A 19,176-nucleotide genomic window follows, 5' to 3' on the forward strand; every position below is an offset into this window, starting at 1 on the left:
ATTGATGTAAATCTGGTAGCCATTCATTTCCACAGTATTTTATTCAATAATATTTTTACTATGGAAGTCAATGGCTACCAGTTTCCAACATTTTTCCAAATCATCCTCTTTTGTGTTCAACAGAAACAAAAAGAAACTCAAAAGGTTTGAAAGACATTTAGTCCCTCTCTTCAAAACCCATTTTGAGTTTGTTTCTTTTGAAAACATTTTGAAGATTGCTTGGGTAGCCATTCACTTCCACAGCATTTCATTTTTTTTTTTTTTACTATGGATGTCAATGGCTACCAATTTCTGACATTTTTCAAATCATCATCTTTTGTTCAACAGAAGCAAAAAGAAATTAATAAAGGTTTGAAAGACATTTAGTCCCTCTCTTCAATGCTTGTTTTCAGTTTATTTTCTCTGAAAACATTTCACTTCCACAGTATTTTATTAATTTATATTTTTTACTATGAATGTCAATAGCTACCAGTTTCCAACATTTTTCAAATCATCTTCTTTTGTGTTCAACAGAAAGAAAAAAACCTCATGAAGTTATGAAATACATTTAGTCTCTCTCTTCAAAGTTTTGAGTTCCATTCTATTTAAATACATTTTGAAGATTGTTAAAATCTGGTAGCCATTTGCTTCCACTATTTTATTTATATTTTTTACTCTGGATATCAATGGCTACCAGTTTCTGACATTTTTCAAATCATCTTCTTTTGTGTTCAACAGAAACAGTTTCATTTTTCTGAAAACATTTTGAAAACTGTTGAAATCTGGTAGTCATTCACTTCCACAGTATTTTATTCATAATTTTTCCCTCAGATGTCAATGACTACCAGTTTCCAACATTTTTCAAATCATCTTCTTTTGTGGTCAACGGAGACATAAAGAAACTAATAAAGGTTTGAAAGACATTCAGTCCCTCTCTTTAAAAGCTCTTTTGAGTTTCTTTGTTCTGAAAATATTTTGAAGATTGTTGAAATCTGGTAGCCATTCACTTCCACAGTATTTTATTTATGTATTTTCTTACTAAGAATGTCAATGGCTACCAGTTTCCAGCATTTTTCAAATTATCTTTTGTGTTCAACAGAAACAAAAAGAAACTAATAAAGGTTTGAAAGACATTTAGTCCCTCTCTTCAAAGCCTGTTTTGAGTTTCTTTCTTCTGAAAACATTTTGAATATTGTTGAAAACTGGTAGTCATTCACCTTCACAGTATTTTATTTATATTTTTACAATGGATGTCAATGGCTACCAGTTTCAGACATTTTTCAAATCATCTTCCATTGTGTTCAACAGAATTGGTTTCTTCTAAAAACGTTTTCAAGACTGTTGAAATCTAATAGCCATAAACTTTCACAGTATTTTATATAGGTATTTTTACTATGGATATCAATGGCTACCAGTTTCCAACATTTTTCAAATCATCCTCTTTTGTGTTCAACAGAAACCAAAAGAAACTCATAAACCTTTGAAAGACATTTAGTCTCTCCCTTTAAAACTTGTCTTGAGTTTCTTTCATCTGAAAACATTTTAAAGATTGTTGAAAACTGGTAGCCATTCACTTCCCCAGTATTTTACTTATGTATTTTTAAGGATGTCAATGGCTACCAGTTACCAACATTTTTCAAATCATCTTTTGGGTTCAACAGAATTGGTTTCTTCTAAAAACATTTTCAAGACTGTTGAAATCTGGTAGCCATTCACTTTCACAGTATTTATGTTTTTTTTAACTAAGTATGTCAATGGCTACCAGTTTCCCACATTTTTCAAATCATCTTCTTTTGTTCAACAAAAACAAAAATAAACTTAAACCTTTGAAAGACATTTATTTCCTGTCTTTAAAATCTATTTTAAGTTTCTTTCTTCTGAAAACATTTTGAAGATTGCAGGAATCTGGTAGCCATTCACTTCCAGGTGTATTGTTTCAATTCATTTTTACTATGGAAGTCAATGGCAACCAGTTTCCCACATTTTTCAAATCATCTTCTTTTGTGTTCACCAGAAACCAAAAAGAAACTCGTAAAGGTTTGAAAGATATTTAGTTCCTCTCTTCAAAGCCCGTTTTGAGTTTCTTTCTTCTAAAAACATTTTGAAGATTGTTGAAATCTGGCAGCCATTCACTTCCACAGTATTTTATTTATTAATATTTTTACTATGGATGTCAATGGCTACCGACAATGGTTTCTGACATTTTTCAAATCATCTTCTTTTGTGCTCAACAGAAACAAAAAGAAACTCCTAAAGGTTTCAAACAACTTAAGGGTGCTTAAATGTTAAATTTACATTTTTGGGTGAGCTAAACCTTTAATAATAAAAGTAGCATTACGCAATCCAAGCACTTTCCAGGTTCTTCCAGCCCATTGTTTTTTGACAAAAAGTGCCAGAAAATAAAAGAGAGCAGCCACGTCTTGAGTGCTCCAGCTAACTGCTCATTTCTAATTAGCCTGAAACAAGTCAGTTCTGAGCAAATCCATTCATCGCTTCAATTTCTCATCATCATCATCATTATCATCATCATCATTTTCCGACTGGAAATACAGCGCAGTCGGACACGATCAACCTTGCAGCCCAGCCCAAACAAAGTTGCTGTTATTCCCCGGGTCCCCTGGTGGCGCTGTGGCAGCTCAGTTATTCTGACAGCAGGCGCTCTGCTTGCCAGAATTTTGTGTGGGCTGCACCGTAATGGGAACCACTTTGGAGCTGGGGGAGAAGCCGTCATCTCCACGCCCCGACATCTGCCTCTGGGACACGATACGGTAGATTTCTGTATGAGAGAGAGTCGGGCAGAGATCGCCGTTACCGTGGGTTGATTGTTAAACGTGATCTTTTCAGGTATGACAGTCTGACAGTGGAACAACTTCAGCTGCTGTTCATTGAGACACATAGAAATGAACAGTGTAACTGTGTGGCTGAAGAGAGGGATTTTCCCCACACCAAACAAAAGAAAATCAATAAAAAAAAATAATAATAATAAAAAAAAAAAGAGGAAAAGCACAGCAAAGCTCCAAAATAAAGAAAATAAAACAAAAACACAAATTCTGTGTGGCAAACTTTTCAAGTTATCATTTACAGGCAAAAAAGCAGAGGTGTGCGGTAGCATGGAGTTTAACGCCACCTAGAGGTAATATTTGATAACATACAAGCGACGTCTGGTTATGGATTGCATTAACTGAAACTGAATCTCACAAAAACTGCCAAGAAATATGATAATTTATGACTAAAAACGCTCTTCTGGATTCTGTATGTAGCAATGTAAATTAGATTGTTTTTCGAAAAAATGAATAAGAGGCATAATGATAAGTAAAAACATTAAAAAACACTGCAAATTGTCACGTCAATGTGTCTACATTGGCACTGCTCGCTTTGTAGTTTTATGTAGCTCTCATCTTTCTATTAGGATTTCAGTAATACAGCATCAATAGTGTAATTTGTGACTTATCACTATCCTTTTTATTATGCAATTTTTAATTTTGCTCATTGTTTTTATAGATTACTGCAGTATGATTTATTGCTGGGATTTTATTATCCAAGTTTGTAATTTTGTCTTTGGTTGCAGTCTTATTTTGTTTGTATATGTCGTAGCACTAAGTGTGAAAAAAAAGTGCATCATAAATAAAATGTATTATTATTATTGTTCTTGTTATAAAAATTACTGCAAATTTTAATTCATGCTAAATTAAAGAAAAAAAAAAAAGGCACCACAAAAAAAAAAATTAATAAATAAAAAAAAATCAAGCATAAACTATGGGTGTATAAATAAATACTTCTATATTTTAGCTATTTGAAATTCACTAATAATAATAATAATAATAATAATAATAATAATAAATACCTGTAAACATTGGGATATAAATATACCCCCGTATTATACCCCCGCATAGAGAAATTAAATCAAGTCATAAAATCTCGTTCACTTTTTATTTACTGTATTTAACATTGATTAAAGTTACTATAGTTATTTAGTGAAGAGCAGTGAATCTCTCATTTTGAGCCACTGTTGAGCACAGATTTATAATGAAAGCATTGGATTACTTGCGTAACTGTTTATGCTCATTTAAAACAAAATTATTTGCGTTTAAAATAAAACATGCCAGGACGGACATGTTTACATATTATTAAGTAGATTTGTCCGTTTAAAAACACACCCAAATCTGAAAGTGTCTACGTTCGCTCTTCTTTAAATCACATGTACAGAAGCTGATCAGAGAACAGTGTCTTACTGAGCGCGTCCGTCAGTCAGCACCATGGCTAGTCTGGACTCTTTCAGAGGTTGCACAGAAAGGTCAACGCATAGCTTTAATGAAAATAAAGTTAATGTTGCCGTGGTAAAATTAATTTCAATGTGCTTTCAAGCCAAAATAAAGCAAAAGCATAATTCACTTGAACAGCTCTTGCAATTATGGGCCCTCAGCACAATGTGGCAAAAGGCGCAACACAAATGTTATTTGCTGGTTTCAGCTCGACGCAAGTATAAATTTGACGTTTTGCACCATTCTGTTTAAGTAGCAAATGCATTTGAACTCATATGTGCACCCATAGGCGTTCTGGTCTAGAAAAGGAGGCGTGTTAAGGCGTATTATTGGCGCGTTGCTATTTTGAGAAACTAAAAAAGACTGCTCAATAGACCAGTTGAAAGCAGGTCTAAAGTCCAAAAGTCCTAAAGCGCAGAGCACATTAGTTGTGCACTTCGCTTACACATTGCTTAATACCCACAGAATGTACACCAATATGCAAATATCTTTACAAATGAAAAAGAATTAAAGGATTAAAATATTACAAAAATTATTACTTTCTACATAAATATAAAAACCACAGCCTCCATGCCTTCTTCATCTCGGGAGGCTTTTTTAGTTTATTCATAACAATTTGCTTTTGTATAATTTTATTATTATCAGTATTATTTATTATATGCATATTTATATTTGTTTTATTAAAAACAAGCTTAGATTTGTCCACCTGTCAGGTTTTGGACCATATGGGGCATAGCTTGTGTGTTTGGATTTAACTCAGTTTTTGAACACATTTCGTTATTATTGTTCATTTATTCGTTTGCTGGAAATTAGAACTGAATAGAAATAGTTTTGAAACAAATCTTTGCACTTTACAAACAAAATTAATAGATGTCTGTGCGTACAACACGTTTCCTTATTCACGAGAGTGAAAGTGAAAGTAAATATTGAGGAGGCTCATCTCTCATTCTCGCGCTGCAGATGCTCCGTTTAACTGTTTTCTCTGAGTGAAGGGTTCAGTTTTTCCACTTACAAAGTCCGCCATGTAAATGGCAAATACGCTATGGCGCGACGCAACTGACTCTTAAAGCGAATGGGAGATGAGACTCTGATTGGTTTATTCTCAAAACACACCAATAATTCATTAAGAGAATAAGCTCAACCCTGTAAGACCATGCGCCACGACGCAAAGCAGATTTTTCCATCCTTAAAATAGCAAAAGTGGATTCTGACACGCCCTTAATGCATTTGCGCCCTGTACTTTGCGCATGGATCGTTAAAATAGAGCCCTAACAATATGGGAGAAATATGGGAAATTACTTCAACTGGTTGATGGCAGGATAGAATGGTAAAACCCAGTGAAACCCTGCAAAAATGGGAGGGTTGACAGGTATGAACAAATAGTATTGACAATAATATTAATAATAATAACAACTAAATAAATAAATGTACGCCATTTGTCTGCAAATGTCTTTTTTAATTGTGTGAATGCTCACATTTCAGTTTCTTTCAATACCCATTCACAGTGTTTCTCTTAAAGCCTCTGTGATAGAGGAAACAATTACTGGGTAATCATTTAATTGCTGGTCTCCTTTAGATCCCCTGTTGACTATAAATAACACTTCAACTATTTGTTAACTAGCTGTCATTAGAGAATTAGTAGACTGTTAGGGTTAGCGAAAGCTGACATGTACTTGCAAAGTTGTCTATGGTCAACAGAACGTCTGTTGGTGGAGCATCAAAATAACGTGTTAGTAGAAATTAAGCAGACAGTCTCCTTATACTCCAAAGACTGCTTTTCTGTAATGTGCACTTGCAAAATGTCTTACAATCAACTGAATTTCAAAAAGAGACCATTTAATGCTAAAACATGACTGGTGTGTGTTCTTGACAGGAGATTCATGAGATTCACTTTTCAAAAGCTTTGTGAGATTCACCCTCCTGTATGATTTGCTGAGGACTGACCTGTGAGAATAGTCTGAAAGGCAAGTTCAACATTAGAAGAGTCCAGCGCTGATGTCTCCAGGAAAGACAGCCCATGTTTCTCTGTAAAAGACACACACACTCAAAATTAAAATCACATCTTAACCACATTTATGTATGCATGCATGTATGTGTGTACTTGTTTATTTGATTTACTGGGCCTTTTGTATAAATGACATGGGCATGACATAAGGTGGTGTATGAGGACATCCCTTGTGTCCTTCAATTAACAATGATGTAATTGTGTAATTCAAAATGCTTAAATCATACTTAACTGGGTCTTTTAGAATTCAAATTCAGCCACAAGTTACCTGTGAGAGTTGGGTTTAGGGGTAGCACCATATAATGAGCGTTTTTTACAGTTTAAAATACATTATACCTGTGTGTGTGTGGGTATATATGTATACTGTACATGTATATGCTGGGCAAAGATGAATTGCGATTATTCACATCTAAAATAACAGTTTGTTTTGACAATATATTTGTGTGTATTATATATATTTATTATGTATTTGTGATACATACACATACATAAAAAAAAAAAACCTATAGAAATTATTCTGTTACATAGATATTTAACTGTATAAATACAGTTGGGGTGCGTTTCCCAAACAATGACAAACTCGTGGCTGAACTATCATAGTACGATATGCATCGTTTGGGAAAAGATTGATGTAGTGACGGGTGTTTCCCAAAACCGTAGTTTCTCTGTCGCAGATCCATCATTTGAACTACATTAGTTAACGTAAAACGTCCATAATGATGCTCTAATCTGAGTGGGTATACAACTTCTATTGAGAAATATCCCATACTTTTTGTGCAAATGATATTGTTTAACACGTACACTCACGCATTTGAAAAAAAAAAATCCAATATAAGTTTTGATAAAACATGCACTCGTTTTCCATATTAAGTTAAATATACAGTGTGCAAACAGCACATATAGGGCCAATGCTTCCTTTAAAATATTGGGAACATTCCATATTCTATTCTAAAACATAAAACCACTTACCTAACACAAATTTTAATCTCATATATAAATCATATAAATAATGAATGGTTGTAATTTACAGCAGGCTATTTATTAAGAAATAAAGAAAAATACTACTTAATAATAATAATAATAACTATTATTATTATTATTAATATAATTTTATTGTTACTATTTTTAAGTAGGATCTTGTTTATTTATTTTTTATTTTACTTATTGTAAAAGTCTACTTTTAGAATTTGGCACATTCAAACCACAGCAGAAATGTTCTAGCCAAGAGGCCCATGTCATATACAGTACAGATACATTTCTAATAAATAGCCTACTATAAATTAAAAGCATTAACGTATGCTATATGCTATATATTTTTGTTTTCACAAGCTTTGGAGATGTATTGTAAATTCCGCTTTTAAATAATAGGTCATCTATAGCTTTCGTTATGAGCCAAGGCTGTGTTCAAAAGGGCGTAATGACTTTCAAAGTGCACTGTGAAGGGAGCGCAATTGTCAATATGAAGATCGCTAAAACTGAACTGTAAAAATTACTTAAAGCAAATTACAGCTTTGAATGATTTTTTAAAAAAAGCATTAGTCACCTCTTTAAGTTTAAATTTAGAATGTTCTTAAGGAATAGGGTATAGGGGGGATAACTGGGAATAGAACACAAGCAGGAACTATGTTTCTAACTACAGCTCCAGAGGTGTAGTTGGGGACGAACAAGTTTGCCACACAGTTTGCAAATGTTCGTTGAAACGACGGATTTGGGAAAGCCAAATCAACGAACTATGTTTGTAACGACGCAACTTGCGACCTTGCTAACCATGGTTTTCGGAAACGCACCCTTGGTCAGTTTCATCTGTGCTTAATAACAGCATGAAATTAAAAAAAAGAGAAAAACATTGAAGTCCCTGTGCTTGAGTCCTTATGTGGGATTTTTTTATTATTTAAACAGCGAAATATATAATTAAAAACCAGAGTTAATTACTGTAATCTTATACCTTTGAATTGCCAGGAGAAACAACCAACCAGAAACTCAATACGAGTGTGTAATAATGAGTAGCTTGACAAATGTCTTCCTCAACACTAATGAACACGTCACAGAACTAACCTGCAAATGCTTTGGCTTCATCCATAGGAACAGCCCTCAGATGACGCAAGTCGCTTTTGTTTCCTACTAACATGATGACAATATTGCTGTCAGCATGATCCTGCAGCTCCTTTAGCCAGCGCTCTGCGTTCTCATAGGTCAGATGCTTGGCGATGTCATACACCAGCAGGGCTCCTACAGCACCTCTGTAATACCTGCCAACACAAAAATCACACATTTAAACGATCCATTCATCAGTAAACCAATATAAGAATGCACAAATGATTCATTTTTATCGCTCAATAATAATATGGCTATCAAGGAGAGTCTTGGGTTGTCATGTGATCACTGTTACGGGAAATAAAACAGCTTATTTGTTAGTAATTAGTGTAATCTTATCCTAGAGTACATCATCACATAGAGTTAAATATTAGCTTTAAATTCATTCATTCGTTTTCTTTTTGGCTTAGTCCCTTTATTCATCAGGGGTCGCCACAGCAGAATGAACCACCAATTTATCCAGCATATGTTTTACATAGCGGATACCTTTCCAGCTGCAACCCAGTAGTGGGAAACACCCATACACGGCATTCCCACACGTACACTTTGGTCAATTTAGCTTATTCAATTCACCTATAGCGCATGTCTTTGGCTGTGGGAGAAGCCAGAGCACCCAGAGGAAACCCACATGAACACGGGGATAACATGCAAACTCCACACAGAAATGGCAACTGACGCTGGCAGGGCTTGAACCAGCAACCTTCTAGCTGTGAAACGACAGTGCTACCCAGTGAGCAACCATGTCCCCTTTTAGCTTTAAATTAAAATGTTTAAAATTAAGATGAAAGTCCAAACGATTTCAAATAGTAAAATTATTCACATACATAAATGTTTGAGGGTTCAATTGTCATTTGACAAATGCTTCCTAATTTAGGAAAATTATGCGTGACACAAAGCACTTTTTCACATAAAATACGATTTTTAAAAATATAAACAATAGCAAGGAATTTAGCATACACAAACTCATTCATTCATTCTCTTTTCGGCTTAGTCCCTTTATTAATATGGGGTCACCACAGCAGAATGAACCGCCAACTTATCCAGCATTTGTTTTACGCAGCGGATGCCCTTCCAGCTGCAACCCTTGACTGGGAAACATTCATACACACTTATTCACACACATACACTACGGACAATTCAGACTACACAAATTAACCTGTACTGCATGTCTTTGGACTTGTGGGGGAAACCGGAGCACCCGGAGGAAACCCACATAAGCACGGGAAGAACATGCCAACAAAAACGCCAACTGACCCAGCCAAGGCTCGAACCAGCGACCTTCTTGCTGTGAGGCGAACGTGCTACCCACTGCGCCACCATGCAGCATAAACAAACTCAATGATGAACACTACAAAAGAGCCCTGAAATGTACAAGCATTAGTGGTGTAACGAATCGCAAATCTCACGGTTCGGATCCCACTATGGTTTTTAAGTCACGGATCAGACCATTTTTCAGATCAGCAAAAAAGGGAGGGGACAAATGTCATTTGTTTTTTTTTCATTTATACAAAAATATTACTGCTAAAAACCATTGGTTTTTACAAACAGAACTTGTAATCTTAATAAAAATAAAATTCAAGAAGAACCAGCTGAACAAGAGGAAAATATTCAATATAAAAAATGAGCTTTGCTACTGTTGCTGATAATGCTAAATACGGAAATCTAACCTCTTGTACAGCATATCATATTTATTTTCAATTAATGATTTAACAATTCACACATAAAACTTCATGGTTCATTGTAGGTCATCATTTCTGAAAACCTATTCAGTGACAATTTTTCTATGGTTGTATGGTCATCATAATCCATGCAAAAGTTATTCTATTCCAACAGATTAGAGAATGGAACCACTTATGGGGTATTGGGACATTTCGGACCTTTAAATTTTAAAGAATGCGGAAATAAATGATGTCACGGACCAAGTACGCAGAGTTTAGGAGGTTAAAATGAGCTGAAACAACAAAATTCTTGAGATTTTTTTTGGGACAACTTAACTGTTTTAAGTTTAATCCACTTAAATTTGTTATGCTAACTTAGTCGATTTGTATAGGGACAGCATGAATGAATTGTATAGAACCCTGCATTTTTTACAATGTGGCTTAATTTACTCTTTATCTTACTTTAATTAAGCTTCACTATCATTTTTGTGCTCTTTAACAGCCCCAGTTATTTTAAGCGTTTACGTCCACAAAACAAACAGGCTTTAAAAGTGATGTGTTCACAGACACTTACGCTGATGTGATGGCTCTGTATCTCTCCTGTCCAGCCGTATCCCAGATCTGAGCTTTGACCGTCTTGCCCTCCACGTGGATACTGCGTGTGGCAAACTCCACTCCGATGGTGCTCTTGCTCTCCAGGTTGAACTCATTGCGGGTGAAGCGAGAGAGCAAGTTACTCTTGCCCACACCCGAGTCACCAATCAGAACCACTGCAAATATACAGTTGGAGTCAAAATGATTAGCCCTCCAGTGAAATTTTCCAATTATTTCCCAAATGATGTTTAACAGAGCACAGAATTTTCACAGTATTTCCTATAATATTTTTTCATCTGAAGAAAGTCTTATCTGTTTTTATATCGGCTAGAATTAAAGCAGTTTTTAATTAAAATATATATTTTAAGGTCAATATTATTAGCCCCATTAAGCAATATTTTTTTCGACAGTCTACAGAATAAACCACTGTTATACAATGATTGCCTAATTAACCCAATTAACCTAGTTAAGCATTTAAATGTCACTTAAAGCTGAATACTAGCATCTTGAAAAATATCTAGTCAAATATTATGTCCTGTCATCATGGCACAAAAAATAAAAGAAATTAGTTATTAGAAATGAGTTATTAAAACTATTATGCTTACAAAATGTGTTGAAAACAAATCTTCTTTCCCTTAAACAGAAATCGGGGGAAAAAATATACAGGGGGGCTAATAATTCAAGAAGGCTAATAACTCTGACTGTAGATGACACGAGTAAGTCAGATCAACCAGCTTTTAAATGCTATTGTGTGTGCGCTATTGTAATGACACCGTAAAAGCTCTTCAAAGCAGATTCCATTTGTACAACACTGCCTCCCTTCACCGCACAACAGCAATTAGAGTCGAATATTTCACACACAGAGGGTGTGTTTCTACAAAGCTTTTTACAATGAGCGAAAAAGGGCAAGACCGAAGAGCAACTCCCTTTTTCACCCACACAGGTAGACTTGTGAAATACTGGGAAGGTGAAATACTTTCTGCAGCTGACAGAGACACAATGATGGAAGAGATACTGACTAGAAATTATATTTAAAATTAGGCTACTGTGAAAACAAATTGCTTAGGGTCAGTAGGCTTAATTACTTCCAAAAATAAATAATACGTTTTTTGTATTAAGTATATAAGGTTAAATGGAATAAAATCTTATTATTTTGATTAAGCAAGGATGAATTAAACTGATCACAAGTCATGTTAGACTTGAAGTCAGATGTTTTTCAGAATTTACTATTCATCAAATAATCATGAGGGAAATTTTCAATTGCCACAAAAGTATTAAGCAACACAACTGTTTTAAATAGTGATAAATTCATGTATATGAGCATATTAGTTCAATTTTTGAAAGATCATATGACTTTACTTGAACGACTGGAGTAATAAATATATGCATATATAAATGTATATACAATACTCAGCATACACGAGTACACCCCTCACAAATCTCTCATTTATATTAATGTTTTATATGGGATTTATTCCTTCATTTATTTTCCTTCGGCCCAGTCAGTATTTTATCAGGGATCACCACAGAAGAATGAACCGCCAACTATTCTGGCATATGTTTTACGCAGTGGATGCCCTTCCAGCCGCGATCCAGTATTGAAAAACACCCATACACTCGACAAATAACAAGCAACAGACCAGAAGTCATCCATTTCCAATGGAGTGCAGTCCGGGAGCTGCGTGGATCATCTCGGTGTCTGGAAAATTTGGATTCGATTTGAGCTGCAGATCTGTTAAAATATTCGAACTTCTGCAACTAGACCATATGCAACCGGCCGACCGGATGTGATGTATTACAGTGGTGTCCAAACCAGTCCGTGTGCGCAAGATGAGAATGAGTAGATTTTTAAAAAATTTTTAATCTGAAAGTCTATATTAAAAGAACATTTCTATTCAAAAATTAGTAATAATATATATTTTTTTAATGCTGTCTACACATGCCCTCCAAAATTTTCAGTGGTCTACTCATTTCTATGAATTATTGGACGACATAACTGAAAATTCTGACCGACTCTGCAACAAGGGGGCGTATTTCGAAAGTCGTGTCCAAATGTCGTGTGCAGTGGAAAGGTGGCCTAAAGCCTACTTTCCACTGTACACGACAAGCGACAGACCGGAAGTCATTCATTTTCAATGGAGAGTAGTCGGGGAGCTGCGTGGAGTTATGATCATCACTGTATACGGAAAATTCGGATCCGAATTCAGCAGCGGATCTGTTGAAATATTTCAACTCCTGCTCCTAGACCGTATACGACTGGCCGACCGGATGTGATGTATTCCAGTGTTGCCGAAGCAGGTCTGTGAGTACGGGATGAGAAACAGGAGTTTTTTCGTTATTTTGTTAATAAGAAAAAGGTCTACATTAAAAAAAACATTTCTATTCATAAATGAGTAATAAAAAATATGATTTTTTTACTGTTGTCTCCACATTCCCTCCAAAATGTTTAGCGGTCTATGAGTTTATAGTATTCATTCATTCATCCATTCAATCATGGTTAACGCACGGAGAATAAAGGCTCTTTTTGCACTTTATTTCGGACACCACGAGAATTTTGCTTCTCTCCCATGGTGCACGACAACTTTGAAAATTTTGTGCAACTGCAACAACTGGGCGTATTCCGACAGTCGTGCCCAAATGTTGTGTGCAATGGAAAGGCAGCTTCACGATAACGGTCCAAAAATGAGTAGCTCAAATATTTGTTAGAGAAAAATATTAAATCAAAAAAATAAAGAGAGCAAAAAAATAAAAATGGATAAATCAAAAAATAAAAATATATATACATTTTGTTGAAAATTTGTAGTTTGTCGTTTTTTTTTGCAATGTATTTATTAAAAATTGCATTATCTATCTATTTCTAAAGATGTCTCATCGGTGACTAAAAATTTTTTAAAATAAATAAATCTGTTTGGTTCAAATGCACTAAAATATATTTCCTATATTCAAGGTGAAACGTTCTCAATTATGCTAAGCACTGTATATCAGCATATGAGTTAGATTTTTTAAAGATCATATATGACGTGAATGACTGGAGCAATGATTCTTGCATTAAATAATTAAAGAAATAAATTTACTTAACATTAAAGAAAGCCTTAATTTGAGTTCTGATGTAATATTTCACAGGGCACGTTGGCTTAGTGGTTAGCACTGTCGCCTCACAACAAGAAGGTAGCTGGGCCAGTTGGTATTTCTGTGTGGAGTTTGCATGTTCTACCCGTGTTGGCGTGGGTTTCCCCCACACTCCAAAGCATGCGCTACAGGTGAATTGGGTAAGCTAAATTGGCTGTAGTCTATGTATGTGAATGGGTGAATCCCAGTACTGGGTTGCAGCTGGAAGGACATCCGTTGTGTAAAACATATGCTGGACAAGTTGGTGGTTCATTCCGCTGTGGTGACCCCTGATGAATAAAGGGACTAATCCGAAGGAAAATGAATGAATGAATAATAATATTTAACAAAATCACTTATTTTACTGTATTTTTAAACCAATAAAACTATTCTTGGTGTGCATTAGAAACATTATTTTACAAATACACCCAAAAATAATTAAAAAGTACAGACCCCCAAGTCCTAACTATTAAATTGTAATTTATATATATATATATATATATATATATATATATATATATATATATATATATGTATATATATATATATATATATATATATATATATATATATATATATATATATATATATATATATATATATATATATATATATATATATATATATATATATATATATATATACACATATATACATACATACATATATACATGCCTGTTCTGAGTTTAAATACTGAAAGAAAATTACTCAAAGATGATTTATCAAACTTATTAGATTTTTTTAGGGTTAATGCTTGTAAACAATTTATTTGGGCTGAATTTAAACAAACAAATTAAGTTGAACATTACGAAATTTAATTTGTTTGTTTAAATTCAACTCAAATAAATTGTTTGCAACATTCATTCATTTTCCTTTGGCTTAGTCCCTTTATTTATCAGGGGAAATGAACCGTCAACTTATCCAGCATATGTTTTACGCAGCAGATGCTCTTCCAGCTGCAACCCAGTACAGGGAAACACTCACATTCACACTCATACACTACGGCCAATTTACTCTGTTAAATTCATCTATAGCACATGTCTTTGGACTGTGAGGGAAACGGAGCAGCTGGAGGAAACCCACGCGAATGTTCCCGGGGAGAACATGCAAACTCCACACAGAAATGCCAACTGGCCCAGCCGGGACTCGAACCAGCAACCTTCTTGCTTTGAGGCGATAGTGCTAACCACTGAGCCCTTGTTTGCAACAATTTTGCAGAAATCCTTTTTTTCAGTGTGGATAGTTCACTCCCATTTTGACCTTCATGGTCATATGCCTCTGTATGTTCTAAACCTGTATGTCTTTTTTTTTTTTTTTTTACACAAAATGAGCTATCACTGCTTTTTTTTTTTTTTTTACACATTCTTGTGCACAAAAAAAGTTAGTCATGCAAAAAAGAAACAAGTTTGTATATTCACCACCATGTCACACACTTTGGACACCGGAGAACCTGTTTATTAACTGGGTTTAAACATCACAGAATGTGGAAGTGAGTACGATTTCAAAGGAGGAAAAGATTATCAATTAATAACGACTTACATTTCAGCCGGTTCGTCAGACAACATTTTTTATTGACACCAAAAGACCATTTTTATTTTCATCCTGTCATCCAAGTTTTCAAAATCATAGTTATTATTGCCATCATATAGACATGAAAGGAAAAAATCCACTAGTATACTTCCCAGCTAATATTGTCTGGTCTAATAATAAATGATACAAGTTAGGAACACAGGCATGCACTTTGACAAAGACTTCTGCTTGTTTTAAAGCTGCCGGACAGGCTTGTTTGAAGAGCAGAGCGGAGATTGAAGAGCACTGATTGATTCATGATCAAACAGCAAAAGGTGAACAGAGAGCATGGAGTTTGAGGCTAAAACTATAACTTACAGACATATCAAACACACCACAGAGGTCAGATTAGTGAGATCGTATTTACTCATCATCAATATTTACATTTATCAGTACTGGGTTGCAGCTGGAAGGGCATTTGCTGTGTAAAACATGCTGGATAAGTTGGCGGTTCATTCCCCTGTGGCGACCTCTAATGAACTAATGTTTACATTAGAGAATTTAAGTCGAGTAATCAGATAAATTTCCTTGCATCAACTGTCTTATGAACTCGGTTTTAAAAGCCTCCTGAGCGCAAACCCGTCCTAAAGGCCTGATTTATACAGGTCTTACCGGTTTAACTCTGCTTGTATTACTCACGCTACTGAAGGAAACCTCAAAATCAGTTTCCACACAAAGCACGAAATGTTTCTTTCCGTTTCTATGAGACAAGAGCATTCATTTAATGTTCAAACTGTTTGTTTACATATCATATGATCAAAATGTGGTCGACAGTTATAAAGACAGACATTAAAAGAAGTCAATCGTGTTGTGTATCATTTAATAAGGATAAAATTTTACACTTAAAAATTATTTATTGAAAGTACAAGAAATTATGTCTATTGCATAATATATATTTGAATTATATTCTGATTATAAAATTCTGCCATTATTTAGTGATATGATACGACTGTGATATTTAGTCACCCTTGACTTGTTCCATACCACCAGTTTGAGTTTTTGGTTCAGTTGAACACAGAAGATATTTTGAAAAATGTTGGAAACCTATAACAATTCTACTATGGATGTTAATGGTTACCAGTTTTCAACATTATTCAAAACATATTCTTTTGTGTTCAACAGAACAACGAATTCAAACTTGTGTTAAAAAAACAAGTCAATTGTGAGTAAATGATAGCATAATTTTCATTATTGGGTGAACTATCCCTTTAAGACTACTGTACGTTCTCTGAGAACATTTTTACTTCTGCCAATCAGGTTCATTTCAATATGTTACCTGCCTTTTCTTTGTAATCGTGAATCATTTATAATTGTTTCCAAACCTTTGTCATTTCTGTGTAGGCATGGGATGATAACTGGTCTCAAGGTTTACCATGGTTTGGAAAAATCAAGGTTTTAAAACTGCAAGAATTTTCTGTTGTTTCGTTCCTAAGGTATATGTAAGCAGGGGCGGATTTAGTGAGTTGGGGGCCTTAAGCAATTCCAGCCATAAGGCCCAAAAGTTTGTATTTTAATTTATTCTTAATTGGTTTATTTTGCTGTTTTTTTGTTTGTTTGTTTGTTTGTTTTGTTCTTATACATCACTTAATCTCCTTTTCTATATTTTGTCTTAATGCTAAATAATAATAACAACATGTAAAGCATCTTGTAAAACTTTTTAAATTTGTTTTCTTAAAATGAATTCACAACTAATATAATATATAAACTATAAATTATTACATTTCATTTTAAAACTAAATCTTTACCTAATTTGTCTGCTGGACTGCTCCATGATTACGAGTGGGGGACACATTTACATAATGATCATTAAACTTTTATTTTTTTTAGACACTTGTCATACAAAATACGATAGAAAATTATGTTATATATAATTTATAGGTATAATTTATACTTCTAGGTATTTATTTCAAGCCCTCAGATTTCCTGGGGCCCTAAGAGGTCGCTTACCTTGCTTATTGGTTAAATCCACCCCTGTATGTAAGGGTTTATTTTATGTGTTGTAATGAAATCTGTGTTATTGAAACTAGGAATGGGGCGATAACGTTTTCAAGGTATACCGCGGTTTGGAAAAGTCAAGGTTTTAAACCGCCAAAATTTTCTGTAATACCATTCCTAAGGTATCTATAATCATTTTTATTTACTTTTTTATTTGTTTTTTAGGACAACAGTATCTCCAGCAGAAAAAATATCCAAAGATGTCGTTTTAAATTGTAAAGAAATCTGTGTTTTTGAAACAAATGAAGACAGCAGAAGTCAATGATTCATTTTAATTATTCAGCCTGACATGTTTACTGCTCCAAAATATTTTAAATGTTTCAAAAAATAAAATATACTGTTTTCAAATGGAAAAAGGGATTTGTTTTTTACCCAGACATGTGAAAAGAGTTTATTTTAGAGCAGTGATCACTATACTGTGATACCATGAAACATATTTTTATGCAAGGTTATCATACCATCAGAATCATATATCGGCCCATGCCTAATTGAAACTAATGAAGACAGCAGAAGACAGATTTACTTAAATTATTTAGCCTGACATGTTTACTGTTCCAAAATATCATAAATATTTCCTAAAAAATAGTGTTAAAGGGGGAAAAAAATAATCACAATACCGTGATGCCGTTAAATCGTGATATTTTTATCCAAGGTTATCATATCATCAGAACCTTATCGTGATAAGTCCATGCTTTTTTTCTGTGTAAGAAAGAATTAACTGGCTTCTTCCTCAAAGAAGATCATTAGCAGGTTAACCTGCCACCATGTCCAAAAAACCAGCTTGTCCACCTTGGTTTGACCAACTGGTTCAAGGAGGTCAACCTGCTACTGACTACAAGTTGAATTAGGAACAGTTAGCAGTTTACAAACCACAATTTTAATATAATAATGTCTGTTTTAGAATAAAAATACATATTTTAAGAAGAAAGTGACATTTCTGAAAGTCAGTGGTTGTGGAAGTTCAGTATTGAGGTAAGGTTTGTTTTATAGTCGCCCATTCGTTCAGTGACAACTTGTGACACGTTCTCTATATGGTTTCCCATGGTACTTTGAATATTCGGTATGAAATCACATCTAAGCACGACTTGATAACAACATTAGCATTATGTATTTGACTGTGAACGATGTTGTACTTCCAGTCACTGGCTGCTAAAATGGTTTCACTATTTTGAATATTTTTATAGCGGTTCATTCCGCTGTGGCGACCCCTGATTAATAAAGGGACTAAGCTGAAAAGAAAATGAATGAATAATTTTATGAAATTATATTATTAAGGAGAGAGTGCGAATGTGCGAATATAAAACTAACTTTACCTCAGTGAAGTTCAGTAACGTGGACTTACCTTTAAAGAGATAGTCATACTCGTCCTCTCTACCAGTCATGACTCTAATCTTCTTACCGGCTAATACGAACTCCGTGTTTTCAAATGTAAAGACAGCAATGTCTCCTGGAGAACCACGAGATGCTTGTGGTAATATATATCTACTAACGTTATATAGTCGCAAAACTTCGTTTACAAGACGCGTCGGTTGATCACGAGCGCTTCATTACGCGCGCGTTTAGTGCGTTAAACAACTTCTGAACCAAAAAATAAAATATATTATATATCACCTTCTTTTGACAGCAATATATAATGCAGTCCTCAAGTAAAATAAGTCATAAATTAGTCTAAACTACTGCTAGTAGTTGCTGAGCTACGTCAACCAAGTTTCGCACTGCCTTCTCATCTTTAGGCAAACACTTACGTCATTGTGCTGATGTAGCTCCGCCTTTCTGAGTATCCCATTGGCCATCAGATCTGTCAATCACACGAGTGCGCCTCAGTCATCCAATGAATTGAGCTGTACTGGGTTTCCGTACAGGTGTGTAACGTCACAGGTGTGTCTTTCAGTTGTCATTTATACTAAACATC

General features: G+C 34.5%; 1 protein-coding gene across 1 annotated transcript; it reads right to left on the reverse strand.

Annotated features, from left to right (window-relative positions):
* Positions 1 to 1,582: 1,582 nt before the first annotated feature.
* On the reverse strand, positions 1,583 to 18,994 carry rab11al (RAB11a, member RAS oncogene family, like). The gene is made up of 5 exons (XM_056476313.1): positions 18,607 to 18,994; positions 10,573 to 10,768; positions 8,302 to 8,495; positions 6,186 to 6,266; positions 1,583 to 2,755 (listed from the first exon to the last, which is right to left on the reverse strand). The coding sequence occupies exons 1-5, from the start codon at positions 18,644 to 18,646 to the stop codon at positions 2,616 to 2,618; spliced, it is 651 nt and encodes a 216-aa protein (XP_056332288.1). The 5' UTR covers positions 18,647 to 18,994; the 3' UTR covers positions 1,583 to 2,615.
* Positions 18,995 to 19,176: the final 182 nt, after the last annotated feature.

Source organism: Danio aesculapii, chromosome 16 (genome assembly GCF_903798145.1).
Source record: "Danio aesculapii chromosome 16, fDanAes4.1, whole genome shotgun sequence".
NCBI classification, from domain to species: Eukaryota; Metazoa; Chordata; class Actinopteri; order Cypriniformes; family Danionidae; genus Danio; species Danio aesculapii.